This window comes from Peromyscus californicus, unplaced genomic scaffold (assembly GCF_007827085.1).
Source record: "Peromyscus californicus insignis strain IS unplaced genomic scaffold, ASM782708v3 Scaffold_6__1_contigs__length_162567912, whole genome shotgun sequence".
Lineage (NCBI taxonomy): Eukaryota > Metazoa > Chordata > Mammalia > Rodentia > Cricetidae > Peromyscus > Peromyscus californicus.
In genome coordinates, this window is record NW_026294584.1 from 128511172 (window position 1) to 128524656 (window position 13485).

General features: G+C 42.7%; 1 protein-coding gene across 7 annotated transcripts in view; it reads right to left on the reverse strand.

The window, feature by feature from the left end:
- LOC128099828 (protein SEC13 homolog) overlaps nt 1-13485 on the reverse strand; it is a 36339-nt gene that overhangs the window by 16142 nt on the left and 6712 nt on the right. For 5 of the 7 annotated variants that reach the window (XM_052721654.1, XM_052721652.1, XM_052721653.1 and 2 more), the window contains exons 5-9: nt 13139-13272; nt 6620-6753; nt 6138-6261; nt 5315-5461; nt 2188-2278 (exon numbers count right to left, since the gene is read on the reverse strand). In XM_052721654.1, the coding sequence (XP_052577614.1) occupies nt 2188-2278; nt 5315-5461; nt 6138-6261; nt 6620-6753; nt 13139-13272 (630 nt within the window). Of the gene's footprint in view, nt 1-2187; nt 2279-3583; nt 3996-5314; nt 5462-6137; nt 6262-6619; nt 6754-13138; nt 13273-13485 lie in introns of those variants that run through there. The other 2 variants (XM_052721655.1, XM_052721656.1) reach the window with 2 other exon arrangements.

Below are 13485 nucleotides of genomic sequence, written 5' to 3' on the forward strand. Positions count from 1 at the left end.
TTAAAGGCGTGCATGAGCCACCACCGCCTGGCCCACCTTATTTTTTGACAGGAGGTCTCTCACTGCATCTGCAGCCTGCCCGTTTGGCTAGATTGGCTGCCTAGTATGCTCTTAGGATACTCTTGTCTCCACCTCTCCAGCTTTATTATGTGGATTCTCTCTAGCCCCTGCCTATTATTAAGAGAGTATCTCACTGCAGTTGAACTTGCTGTGTAGCTGAGACTGGCCTTGGACTCTTGGATCTTCCTGCCTCTATCTCCTGAGTGCTGAAATTACAAGTATGTGCCACCATACCAAGCTAGAACATTATCATGTTCAGATCTTAAATGTTTGCTAAAGGCTGCTTTTGCCAACCAGTAGTACTGGTGAGAGGTGTGGTATAATGGAAGAAAATTAAGGTAGTGAGGGCATATGTCCTTGAAGAGGATATTGGGGTCCTGGTCCTTTTCTCTTCTTGCTTCTCCCTGCCATGATGAGGTGAATAGGCTTCTTCCTTTGCAATAAGTGTCCACCATGATGTAGTAAATAAACCACAAGCCAAAGGAATAGACCCAACAAACCATGGACCAAAGATCCTGAAACTGTGAGCTGAGGTAAATCTTTTTATTTAAGGCATTTTGTTATAGTAACAGAAAGCTAACATCTTTATTTTAAAGATATTTTTATTTTAGCAGGTATGGAATTCTATGAGTTTTCTTTTGTCAGAGATTTTGTGTAATTTCTGATGAAAAGTTGGCTCCTATTTTATGTGTTCTTGTGACTATAGTATGTATGTCTCTAAAGTGCTGCTGTCCCTGAATGTGCCCAATTGGAGGATTAGTGTTTTAATTTTTTCTTTCTTTTTTTTTTTTTTTTAATTGAGACATGGTTTCTCTGTGTAACAGCCCTGGCTGTCTGGAACTTACTTCGTAGACCAGACTGTCCTGGAACTAAGAGATCCACCTGCCTCTGCCTTCCAAGTACTGGGATTAAAAGCAATTTGCCACCATGCCCAGCTAGGATTTTAATTTTAATTGTGGAAAAATATTTGGTGGTCTCTTCAAATTTCTTCCCCTACTTTTCACTTTCTTGCCTTCTTCCCTCAGGAATCTAACTATACACAGGTTGGACCACATGGTATTGCCCCACAGGTCACATCATTGGTTTATTTTCTCGATCTCCTTTTCCTGTACTTACTTGGTTCCTTCTAATAAGTGTTAAAATTCATATGTTTCTGTGTTGTCTAATCTGTGTACTTCCAGAGTATATTCTAGAAATTCCACTTACTGAGTTTTTAGGTATTTTTCTCATTATGTTCATTTTCCTTTACATTCTTAAAAATGTAATAGCTGTTTTTAAAGTTCTTAGCCGCTAATTCCATGGTCTAGTGGGGTTTTTTTTTGTTTTTTGTTTTTTCCCCCCAGACAGTGTTTCTTTGTGTAGTTTTGGTACCTGTCCTGGATCTCACTCTGTAGACCAGGCTGGCCTCGAACCTGGAACTCAAAGAGATCTGCCTGGCTCAGCCTCCCGAATGCTGGATTTAAAGGCATGCCGCCATCGCCCGGCTGTTTTTTTTTTTTTTTTTTTTAATTTTTTTTATTTTTTAAATGGTATTGCTATATAGTATAGGCTAGCCTGGAACTCAAGTCTCCTGCCTTACATACACTCCCCAACCCTGCCTCTTTTCACCCTGTATCTGAGTATGGAACCCAAGTCTTCACAAATTCTGGGCAAGCATTTTAGCACTGAACCAAGACTCCGGCCATGTATCTTTTCCACTCTTGGTTGAGCCATATTTTTGTACACCTGTTAGTTTTGATCTGGAAGCAGGATATTCTGGTATTTGAGTTGTCAAGTTCTGCACTTTGTTATATTCCTTTAAAGCAGTGGTTCTCAACTTGTGGGTTATGACCCCTTGGGGTTGCATATCAGATATTTACATTATGATAACAGTAGCACAATTATACTTATGAAATAGCAATTAAATAGTTTGATTTGCTACTTACTAGTTGTGGGGTCACTACAACATGAACTGTATCAAAGGGTTGCAGCATTAGGAAGGTTGAGAACCACTGCTTTACAGAGTGTTAGGCTTTCTCACACAGTGAAACCACTACAGATTACTTTGGCCTCTGTCAAGGCTGCTTGGCTTCAAGAACAAACCTTAATCTGGGCATGGTGGTACAAGCCAATAATCCCAATACTCACCAGAAAGAGGCAGGAGGCTGAGTTCAAGGCCATCCTCAGCTATGTATCTATCCAGGTCCAGGACAGCCAGGACTACATAGAGAGACCCTATCTCAAAACAAAGAAAGCAGACCTTAAAGTTAATTGAAGGGATACTGGTAAGGTGTAATAGCTGGGTGTTTGAGACAAGATTGCAATATGTAGCTCTGCCTGCCCTGGAATTCACTATTGCAGACAAGGCTGGCCTTGAATTTGTGGCAATTCTCCTGCCTCTGCCTCCCAAGTGCTGTCATTATAAGTGTGCCTACCATGTCTGACTGTCTTTCCTGGAACTTTCCCCAGTGTAGTACTATGAATGTGTTCCATTGACTACCCTCTTGTGTGGACACCAGAGATTGTTTGAACTATTGTTTAGGCCACATAGAGCTATTCTTCCAATCCTAAGCTCTTAGGATCATAATTTTACTGAATGCAGCCCCATACCATTTCAACTGATCCTCAAAGGCATAAGCTACAAAGAGCCCCTGGCTGCTGTGTCATGCGTCATAGTATCACTCTCACTGTCTCCGTTGAGAGCAGCAAGCAGCATAGGAAGCCAGGCTTGTCCTTAGGCTGACAGACTCCCATGCATTCTCTGTAAGTTGAGCAGCACAAGAAAGGTCCTTTCCAGTCTTGTTCTCATGCCTATCATGGAAGAAAGGAAGCTGGTTTTTATGCAATTTTCAGAAGGTTCGCGGGTTCTATGGAGTGACTTAGGAGGCCATGTGCCTACTCCTGAATGTGTTATGGCAAACAACAGGTTTGGCTTATGAAAAGTAAAAGGATAGATGGGGCTCTGCAGTTCTCCTGAGGTGACTGGATAGAGCAGCTGCCTTGGTATCTATGTAAAGGTTTGATGTGAACATATTTTGGCTGAGGACTAACAACACCCCCTCTTTGGTTCTACAGTGGATAAGTTTGGGGTGAGGTGGGCTGGAACTCTAATCCTGGCTTTCTCCTTAGCAAGTGGGTAAGCCTATCTCCTCTGCCATATTGCTTACCTGAAATACAGTGTGAAGGCTACTCAAGCAGTAGATGGTAGACAGTAGCTACTGTTTTGACTGCTGGTTCAGGTGAAGGTTTCAGGACCTCTGCTGGGAGGTGGTACCTGGCTCAAGGTTGTTTAGGACCAGAACCGTGGTTTCCCACCATAGCCTTATATTTGAATGCTCTGGGTTAACATTCCTTGCCTGACATATGGATGTGTTGGCATCTCATACCCATTCTTTAGGGCAGAAGTCATCAATCCCATCCCATGGAGTAAGTGTACCCAGAGGGGGCTACTGCCCTTGCAGGCCCAGCCTGGAATATAGCTTACACAGGTGCTCACAGCAGCCCAATTTGGGCAGATAGATAGACTGTGTGGGATGACACAGCATAGTTTCTATGCAATATGATTTTATTAGCTTGGAAACAGCCTGAACCAAAAGATAGTTAAAAATGGCCAAAAATATTTAAAAATAATAGTCATTTGTTCCTAACATGAATACTCTCAGCTGGACATTAAATTACTAAACATATGGAATCCCAGTAAGGCAGGTGAGCACCCAGTTTCCATCTGTGGGCACTCCTTGGGTATGGAATCTTGGTAGCGTTGGGACCCTTCTTCCCAGTTATTTGGACGTTGTTCCAGAATAGGCAGTCCTGGAAACAAGAAGACCAGGCCGCCTGTGTTGTCACTGCTCATTCTGTTGGCCCTCTGTGATGGAGGTTGACACAGAACCCTGGCCTTTGTTGACATCACTGATGCACACCCACTGTCCATCCACCGACTCTTTCCACAGGGTCACCTGCAAGTTAGCATACAAAGTCACAGGTCTGCACCTGTTTCTGCTGCTTTCCAGCCTCATCCTCAATGTGACACAGGCTGTGGAAAAAGCATGTACCTCCCACTACACTTGCTCAAAATGCAGGGGAAGGACTAACTCATGTTACAGAGCACAGTAGGAACAGCCCACATGGGATGCTGCTCTAAATAGAGTGACAATGAGAGAGGACGTGTGTGGCTAAGAGCAGGCCAGGGTTGGGCTGCTTGTCTTTAACAGCACAAGTTAGACAAGACGTAACTATTATATGAGGTACCCTTGCAGAGAAACAGCTGAAAAGGTCTGTCCCTGGAGAAAAGTTGAGTGACTGTTCTGACAACACTGTTCTATGGCTCCTCAGAAGTACATCGCCTTGTGCAGCTCACCTACACCTGACACAGAAATAGGATCTTTATTTCACACACAGGGTGAGGAACGGCCTTAGAAGACAGGCAGATAAGCCAGCTGTAAAATGCCTCAGGAATGCCAATTTAAACACCAGGTCCTGACTCTGGTAGGTAGAAGTAAAGCTATCCTTTGAGATGGGGCCTGCAAGTCTGTTCTGGAACTACTACAGAGCAGAAAAGGCTACCTGTAGAGGTGTGGAAAAAAAATGTTTCTTCACTCATACTCTTAACAATAAAGAATGTTGTTTATGTATTAGCTTTATAAAGGGGAGCCATTATGCTAAATGAAATAAGCCAGTCATGAAAGGACAGAAAGTGGAGTAGGTAGTGAATGGAGCTAGTTAATAGGTACTGAGCTTGTTTTACAAGCTTAAGAGTTCTGGAGATCAATTGCATAGTGTCGACACACGGCACTTAAAAGTCATTACAATAGTTAAAAAAAAATACATATTTTACCACAGTTACAGAAAGTATGGAAGTGCTCCTAACCTCTACAGAGAAGCTATGCTTTAAGGCAGAAGGTGTTCCCTACTTTCCTTATCTCTGCCCAGTGTTGGTCTTTCCAGTGGCCACTTGGCTCAAAGCAAAAGCAAGAGGTAGAGACACAGGAGGTAGTAAAAGCCCCTGCGGTCTATCCTGATTCTTAGGAAAGAGGCCCATCAACATCCTGGACAGCTCAATGCTCTCCTTGCAGAGCTCCGGCTGCACTGTAGCTATGCAAACCCTACACATCACCTCCTTTTCCGTGTACACAGTACCCCAAAAGGTTGAGAGACTGAAATGTAATTTAGATCCACCTCTGACTAGGTGGGACCACTTAGTATACATGCCAGCAAGTGAAAAATCATATAAATAAATTATAGCCTGTATGCTCACTGCCTAGGAAATAGGCTATACCTTATTGTCTCCACCCGACACGGCCAGGATGTTTGCTGTGATGGACCAGCTCACATGCCACACAACGTCATTGAATTTGTGCAGGAGTTTGGGTGACCACATATTGCCTGAAGCATCATCACAGGTCCAAATAAACACTCGACCGTCCTAGGGAAAGACACATCAGGAGATGGAGGATTAAGCATTCTCCCCAGGGACAGCCATCTGGGCCTGCAGACAGGCAGCTAAACAGTCTGTTCCACTGTCCTGCTTCTTAATCTGTTTACTTATCTGTTTACACATCTCACAATAGACCAGGGGCACTGAATTCTGTGGTTTTATGGATGAACAGGTCATTGCTACGGATATTTTTCTCCCTGCCTGGCTAGTCTTTCTCATCTGAACAGGGACAGCCATCTTTTAAACCAAGCTCAGAAACAGGGGATGTGTGAAACAAACAAGAAGAACTTCCAATAAAAACACTCTAATGGGCCTAAAAGGTCTTGCCTCTTATCTTTCATCCCAGTGGTTGACAAGAAATAAGAGCTGGTGGTATCTGGGAAGGGTGACTAGATATATGAACCCAAGGCACTAAGTTTGGGCACCTCCATCCCTCCTACATGAGGGTCAGGAGGGACCTGAACTTGGCTCCAAGTTTGGGATTAGTTCTCAAGCTACTTCTGACCCATCTCACTGTACACTAGTCCTACATGCTCCTGGTCTCTGCCCAGGTCTAAAGATACCTGCTGCCCTCCCTCCTCCCTCTGAAGGACTTTCCCCTCTTTTGACATTGGAAGGACTCAAGGCTGAGGACATGGGCTGCTCTCATGATGTCGGGGCTGACCTGAGAGCAGCTGGCAATGGTGCTGGTGGGCAAGCCAATGGAGGGGGCCCAGGCAACGTCTCGAACCCAGTCGCTGTGTGCTTCTAGCTTCTGCTCCTCCTTCCACTGGCCATCTTCTTCCTCCCTACAGAGGAAACCAGAGCAGGGAATGCAGTGGCAAGCAAGCATCTCCACCCTGGGTGGATAGTCCACCTTTCATGTTCTCTTCCATGAGAATAATGAGTGGAATTCTACTTAGCTCACTAAGTTGTCCATCAAGTCCCCAGAAAATGCCCTTTCCACCATAGCTCCAAAGGTTGGGGAATACTAAAAGTGCTTAGAAAAAGAGAAAGGTGTTTGTTTTAAAAAGGATGTCCTAACAGACCGAAAACAGTGTATTGTTACTGACAGGGAGAAAGGTGACCTTGCTGCTTATAGAGTGTGGCTGAGCAATGGCAGGCAGAGCAGAAGTGCTCCAGGAGATGTCCACACAACTCACTGACCTCCACAGCTTGATGAGGTTGTCACAGCCACCTGATGCAAACTTCTTGATGTAATTGGGCTTCTGTCCTGATGGTTGGTCTATGAGGCTTCCAGGCACAACAGCAGGAGCCCAACTGACAGCGTTACAGCCAATCTGCGGAGGGAACCTGTGGTGAGGCTGCACTCTTGCACAGCAATGGGAGTATCCCATGGACTCCTGGTGATTTCCCTCTTCTGGTTGTCAGGACTTGGATTACAGCACACAAATAATGTGATGAACAAGAATTAGGCACTGACATGTTCTTGTAATACCAGCATGGGAGGCAGGATAAGGGGACACGAGTCAGGCAGATTCCTTAAGGTCACTAGCCAACTAGCCCAGCCAAATCCATGCATTTCAGATTCATTAAGAGATCCTGTCTCAAATAAAATGTGAAGAGCAATATGGAAAGACACCTGATGCCAACCCTGGGCCTATATATAAACCTGCACAAGATATTACTAACCAGACATACACTCAAAGTAGGGATTAGCCCTAAAGGCAAACTATGAGACCAACAGATTTCTCAGCAAAAACCCTAAGGGCCAAGAGGGCATAGGATGGCGTTTCAAGTCCTCAAAGAAAATTACATTACAGTGCAGACTCAAAGGAGAAACGAAGAGCTTCTGCTAAGAGCATAATCCAAGGGAATTGGTCATAACACTAGCCTTATGAACGGTGTGGGGAGAGTCCTGTACCACAGAGGGAAGAAAGATTACTCTCAGAGCATATGGAAAAATAAATCCTATTAGAAAAGTACACATGCAAATAAGAAACAGCAAAAAAACAAAAACCAAAATAAAACAAAACATTAATACAAAGATGAGCTAGAGACAGCACCATCAAAGAGGAGTCAAAACAACTAGATGACCAAATAATGACTTCTTATGGTAACTCTGATCCTGGCTTACATATGTAATTTCTTTTTTGTTGTTTGTTTGGTAGCAGGGTCCTAGCTATGGAGCCTAGGCTGGCCTTGAGCTTCCTTCCTTTCTACCTCAGTTTCCCAATGTAAATTATCTCAATTCACCAGTAAAAAGACACAGACTAGGTCTGGGAAGATGGTTCAGTACGTAACGTACTTGCCACAAAGAATAAAAACCTGATTTGGACCCCTAGAACACACATTTAAAAACAGGCATGGGCTGGCATGGTGGCGCATGTCTTTAATCCCAGCACTCCGGAGGCAGCGGCAGGGGGATCTCTGAGTTTGAGGTCTACAGAGCGAGTTCCAGGACAGCCAGGGCTATATAGAGAAATCCTGTCTTAAAAAACCTAAAACAAGCTGGGTGGTGGTGGTGCACGCCTTTAATCCCAGCACTTGGGAGGCAGAAGCAGGCGGATCTTTGTGAGTTCGAGGCCAGCCTGGGCTACAGAGTGAGTTCCAGGAAAGGCACAAAGCTACACAGAGAAACCCTGTCTTGAAAAAACAAACCCCCCCCCCCAAAAAAAAAACAAACCTGAAACAACAATAAAACAGATATGATGTGCACTTGCACACTTGTAGCACTGGGGGGTGGGGGGGGCAGAGACAGGAAGATCCCTGACACTGGCTAGATAGTCTAGCCAAATTAGTGAGCTTTGGGTCCAGTGAGAGACTGTCTCAACAAATAAGGTGGACAGTGATGGAGGAAGACATCAGACATTGACCTCCTGTCTTCACATGTATATGACCATGTACACATGCATATATTACATTACACAAACACAAAGAAACAGACTGACTTAGAACAAGAACCAACAATATGCTGGATGTAACTCACCTCAGCAGCAGAGACAAACACATTAAAAACGAAAGGCTGAGAAACTAAGCAAACAGAATCGAAACCAGGCGGTAACAGTGTACCTGACAAAACAGACTTGACAAAGATTTACTGTTTTGCAGACAAAATAATAAGATACAATGACAGTCACATGATCAGTTGATATGAAGATAACGGTTGTCAATATATATGCACTGAGTTTAAGAGTATACAGTTGTAAGACAAATATTAAAAAGAGCCCCAGATACATAGTGTTAGTAAATTCAAAGTCTGAAATAATAAGTTGCATATTTCTGATCAAAATAGAACAAAAATGGAAGTCAGCAGCAAGAGAAACTGCAGAGATTATACAAACACATGAAGACTAGAATGGTTAACCTTCACTATCAACTTGATTGGATTTAGAATCGCCTAGGAAGCAAACAACTGCATGTCTGTGAGGACACATCCAGAACATTCAACTGAATGTAGGCAGCACCATCCCAAGGGCTTAGGATCCTGGACTGAACACCAGCATTCATCTGTCTCTGCTTTCTGACTGTGGATGTACTGTGACAAACTGCTTCACCAGCTGCCTCTTGCTGCCCTGCCTTCCCCTATCATGACAGGCTACCACCAGACTGTAAGCCAAAAATAAACCTTTCCTTTCTTGAGTTGCATTGGTCAGGGTTTTGCCACAGAAAGGAGAAATATTCCTGATACAGAGATTATACATAGTTTTGAACAATAAGTCATTGAAGGAATTAAGTGGGAAATAGAAAATTTCTTTTTGGGGGGGAGGGATTTCCTGTGTGTAGCCCTAGCTGTCACTCTGTAGACCAGGCTGACCTCACACTTGGAGATCTACCTGCCACTTTCCAAATGCTGGAATTAAATACATGCACCACCACCACCTGGCTTGAGAAAATTTCTTAAATAAATGTCAATGGAAACATACCAAAAGCATACAAAGCTTAACTAGTACACAGATGGAAGAAATAGAAAAAGCAGTATAAAGAGGGACTTTACAGTACCGAGTGAGACCCCGCATCCAAACAAAACACAACTCTAGTTCCGGGGAACCAGTGACTCCGTCCTCCAAAGGCACCGTACTCACTTATGTGTGTATACACACTAAAATCAATCTTTAAAAAAAAATAGAGCTCAACCTAATGATCTCTCCCAAGGTGTTAGAAAAGTAAAACAAAACAAAAACAAATAGTATGATAAATATAAGGAAAAGACCAGAGCAAACCAGGTGGTGGCGGCACACACCTTTAATCCCAGTGCTGGAAAGGCAGAGGAAGGATTTCTGAGAGTTCCAGGCCAGCCTGGTCTACAGAGGGAGTTCCAGGGCTACACCGAGAAACCCTGTCTCGAGGAAAAAAAAAAAAAAGACCAGAGCAGAAAAAAATAAAATTGAGACTGAAAGGATCAATGAAACAGTTGGTTCTTTGAAAAATAAACACAACTGACAAACCTTTAGCCAGACCAACCAAAAAGAAGAATTTAAATGAATACTTGACCAGTCCAGGTTCAGCACCAGTCTCAAGAGTAGAGACTCCATCTGACCCCTTCCTCCATCTGGCAGACTCAAGTCTTAGGGGCCCCAGAAGTTGCTGCAATACTTAATATTTTACTCTTTGTCTATACTGTTGACTTTGACTATTGTTTTTTATTCCTCTTTCTACATTTATCCAATTTTATTTAAACATTTGTTGTAAATTTTTTAAAAACCTGTTGCTCTTCTTTCTCGCTCTTCCTATTGTTCCTCTCCATTTTTCATTTATTTTTTATTGCATGCATGTGCCATGGCACATATGTGGAGGTCAAAGGACAACTTTGTGAAGTCAGTTCTCTCTGTCCACCTTCATATGGATTTCAGAATTGAACTCGGGTTCCAGGCTTGCTTAGTGCCCATATCTGCTGAGCCACCCTCAGCCTTCTTTTTCTTTAACCTTGCTTCTCACTCCCTCCATCTAGTACCCCCTTTCTTTATTGCACACACTTAATATTTTCACTTTTGTCCTAAATAATTTTTGACTTCACACTTCACATTATTTTGCCATTTTCTGTCATACAGCCATTGGTGTATTAACTGACATTAATTGATTTTAAGTATTTGTAAATCTTGTTTGATTTGGCAGTTTCACTGTTTAATCTTATGTTTTCTCTGAGTAGTACTGGAGCCTGAACTCTCAAGAACCCTTGCTTAGCGACAAGATGAACAAAACTGGAAGAGATGTCCAAACAGAAACAAAAGAAACATAATAAAAAAACAAGCAATACAATGCCTCAGAAAGACCCCAACTACTCAAATACCAAACCAAAAGACGCTGAAATGCCAAAGAATTCAAGTCTACTTGTAAAAGTGATCAATGACTTCAACGAGAAAAAAAATGAACAGATAACTGAAATAAGAAAATCACTTTAAGACATGGATAAGAAATTCAGCAACACCAAGAAGAAACTCTGCAATATAGGTAGAGATTCTGCAAGGAAACACATTTAAAAAAACAAAACAAAACAAGTGGTGAATATGAAGAACCAATAAATAAAAATATAAAAATATAAGAAAGTGGAAAGCAGACCAGCTCAAACAGATATCAATAAAGAAAAATTAAGTGTAACCACAACTTTCATGAATTCTGGAACATGATCAAGAGATTAAATCTAAGAATTCATGGGGTAGGAGTTAAGATCAAAACTAAAGGCAGTAAAACATATCCAATGTAATCACAGCAAAAAAATTGACTAATTCCAAAAAAAGCAATGGATAAATGAGTAAGATAGCTGGGCGGTGGTGTTGTACGCCTTTAATCCCAGCACTCGGGAGGCAGAGCCAGGTGGATCTCTGAGTTCGAGCCCAGCCTGGTCTATAGAGCGAGATCCAGGACAGGCACCAAAACTACACAGAGAAACCCTGTCTCGAGAACAAAACAACAAAAAAGTGTAAGATGGATCTAAACTGCAAGTAGGAATGACAGCAGAAGAAACTTTCCCTGACTAGGGAAAATGCCAAGGTGACAAAACAGTAATAATATTTAAAGCTGTGCAAGGGGTGGGGGATGGCTTAGTGGATAAGAGCACTTGCTGTAAAAGATTCAAATAATTCAATCAACAAATGGCAGATAAACTGAGCAGTTCTCAAAATAATCAGTATAAATGCCAATAATACATGAAATAATGTTTGTCTAGTTACTCAAGAAATATAAATAAATACACACTGACTCCACATCTCCTTAGGCAAAGCAGCCATCAAGAAAACAGCAAACTCCAGGGTGCATGAGGTGGGAGAAAGAATGCTTACACAGTGCTAGCAGCAATGGTGAGGGCGGTGGGGGTGTATGGAAATTAGTGCAACCACTACAGAAAACTAACAGGCTCCTGCTCTCACTACTTCTGGGTGTGTACCTGAAGGACTCTGAGTCAGCACAGCACAGAATAACTCAGCTATCCATGTTTATTGCTGCACTATTGAGAGCAGCTCAGACCTGGAGCCAGCCCTGTGTATAACACCAGAGAAACTAAACTGATCAAAGAAAATGGGGCCTAGATATACAACGGAGCTTCATTCTGCCATGGAAGAATGAAATTATTTCATTTGCAGGAAAATGAGTGGAACTAGAGATCAGGTTAAGTGGAATAAGCTTAACTCAGAAAGACAACTACCACATATTTTCTCTCATATGTGGAATAAAGACATAAAACAAAACCCAAGACAGCTGGGCAGTGGTGGCGCATGCCTTTAGTCTTGGCACTGGAGGAAGAGGCAGATGGATCTCTGAGGTTAAGGCCAGCCTGGTCTATAGAGCAAGTTCTAGGACAGCCAGCGCTACACAGAGAAGCCCTGTCTTGAAAAAAAAAAATAAATAAAAAATGAATAAACCAAGACATGATAATAGACAAGGTATTATTTGGGAAGAGGAAGTGGACCATTGGGAGAAGAGAGGGTAACAAGGTGAATATGATCAAACTATATGGTATGCATGTATGAAAATGTCCAAACTTGTAATTTTACATAATGAATATACACTAATAGAAAAAGCAAAAAGGTAAACATGAAATTGCCAGATGACCCAGCTATTTCAGACATATATATATATATATATATATATATATATATATATATATATATGGGAATTAGAAACAGAGATACAAAAACATACCCATAAACGTTCATAGCAACATTTACTAATTAAAAACTGAAAATGCCCATTATCAGACAGGAAAATGAATGAGGGTTTGACACATGCTATGGTACACAAACCCTGAAAATGAATATTGCTAGTTTGTTCTTTCATGTGCAAATGTTTTTGAGAATTATAAGACAACCTGTTAGGGGCTCAAGGAATGTGAGTTTCCACTTCTCACAATGCTTTCTGGACTATTTCAACCTTAAGGTCCAAGGACGAGAAAGCACAGGGAACTTGATCTCTAGGCCATTCTTTGAAACACCACCATTGGGAGCCCCCAGTGCATGTCGGCCTGAGGCTTCCATGGCAAGGTTAAGTATGCCCGCACACTTCTGTCCCCAACCTGAGGGCTTGCTAGGGAAAGTCAGTGCCACCACTGCCTTGGACTGAGAAGGCTGGCCAGCTGCTGTCCCTCAGAGTAAAGAGGCTCCAGCAGTCTCTCACCTATAACCCCTCCCAGCCACTGCTCAGCAGGGTCACTCAGTCTCCTCCTGGGAGCACGGAAGACTTCCACACAGAAACTGATTTCTCCTCCATGCAGAAAGCAGGGGCTGGACTCACCGTGTGAGCGTTGTTAATCTTCTTCACTTCCCACTGGCCTTCCCCTGTATAGGTCAGTAGGGAGATGGCCCCATCCGAGCTCCCACAAGCCAAAATCAGGCCATAGTCGTGAGGGGCCCAGCATACAGAGTTCACTGTGGAAAGGGAGGCAGAGTGAGCATGCTGTCATCATACATCTACTATTTCGCTAAATTCTTAGAAAACCCACAGGGATTGCCAGTTGACATTTGGCCAAATAAGGAAAAATTGACACCTAACAGCATTTCCTAACCCTGTCTTCACAAATGAGGAGGGGCACCCTGAGATTCAAGGCTATCTTGGGAAGCCTCACTGTTCTTGATAAAGCT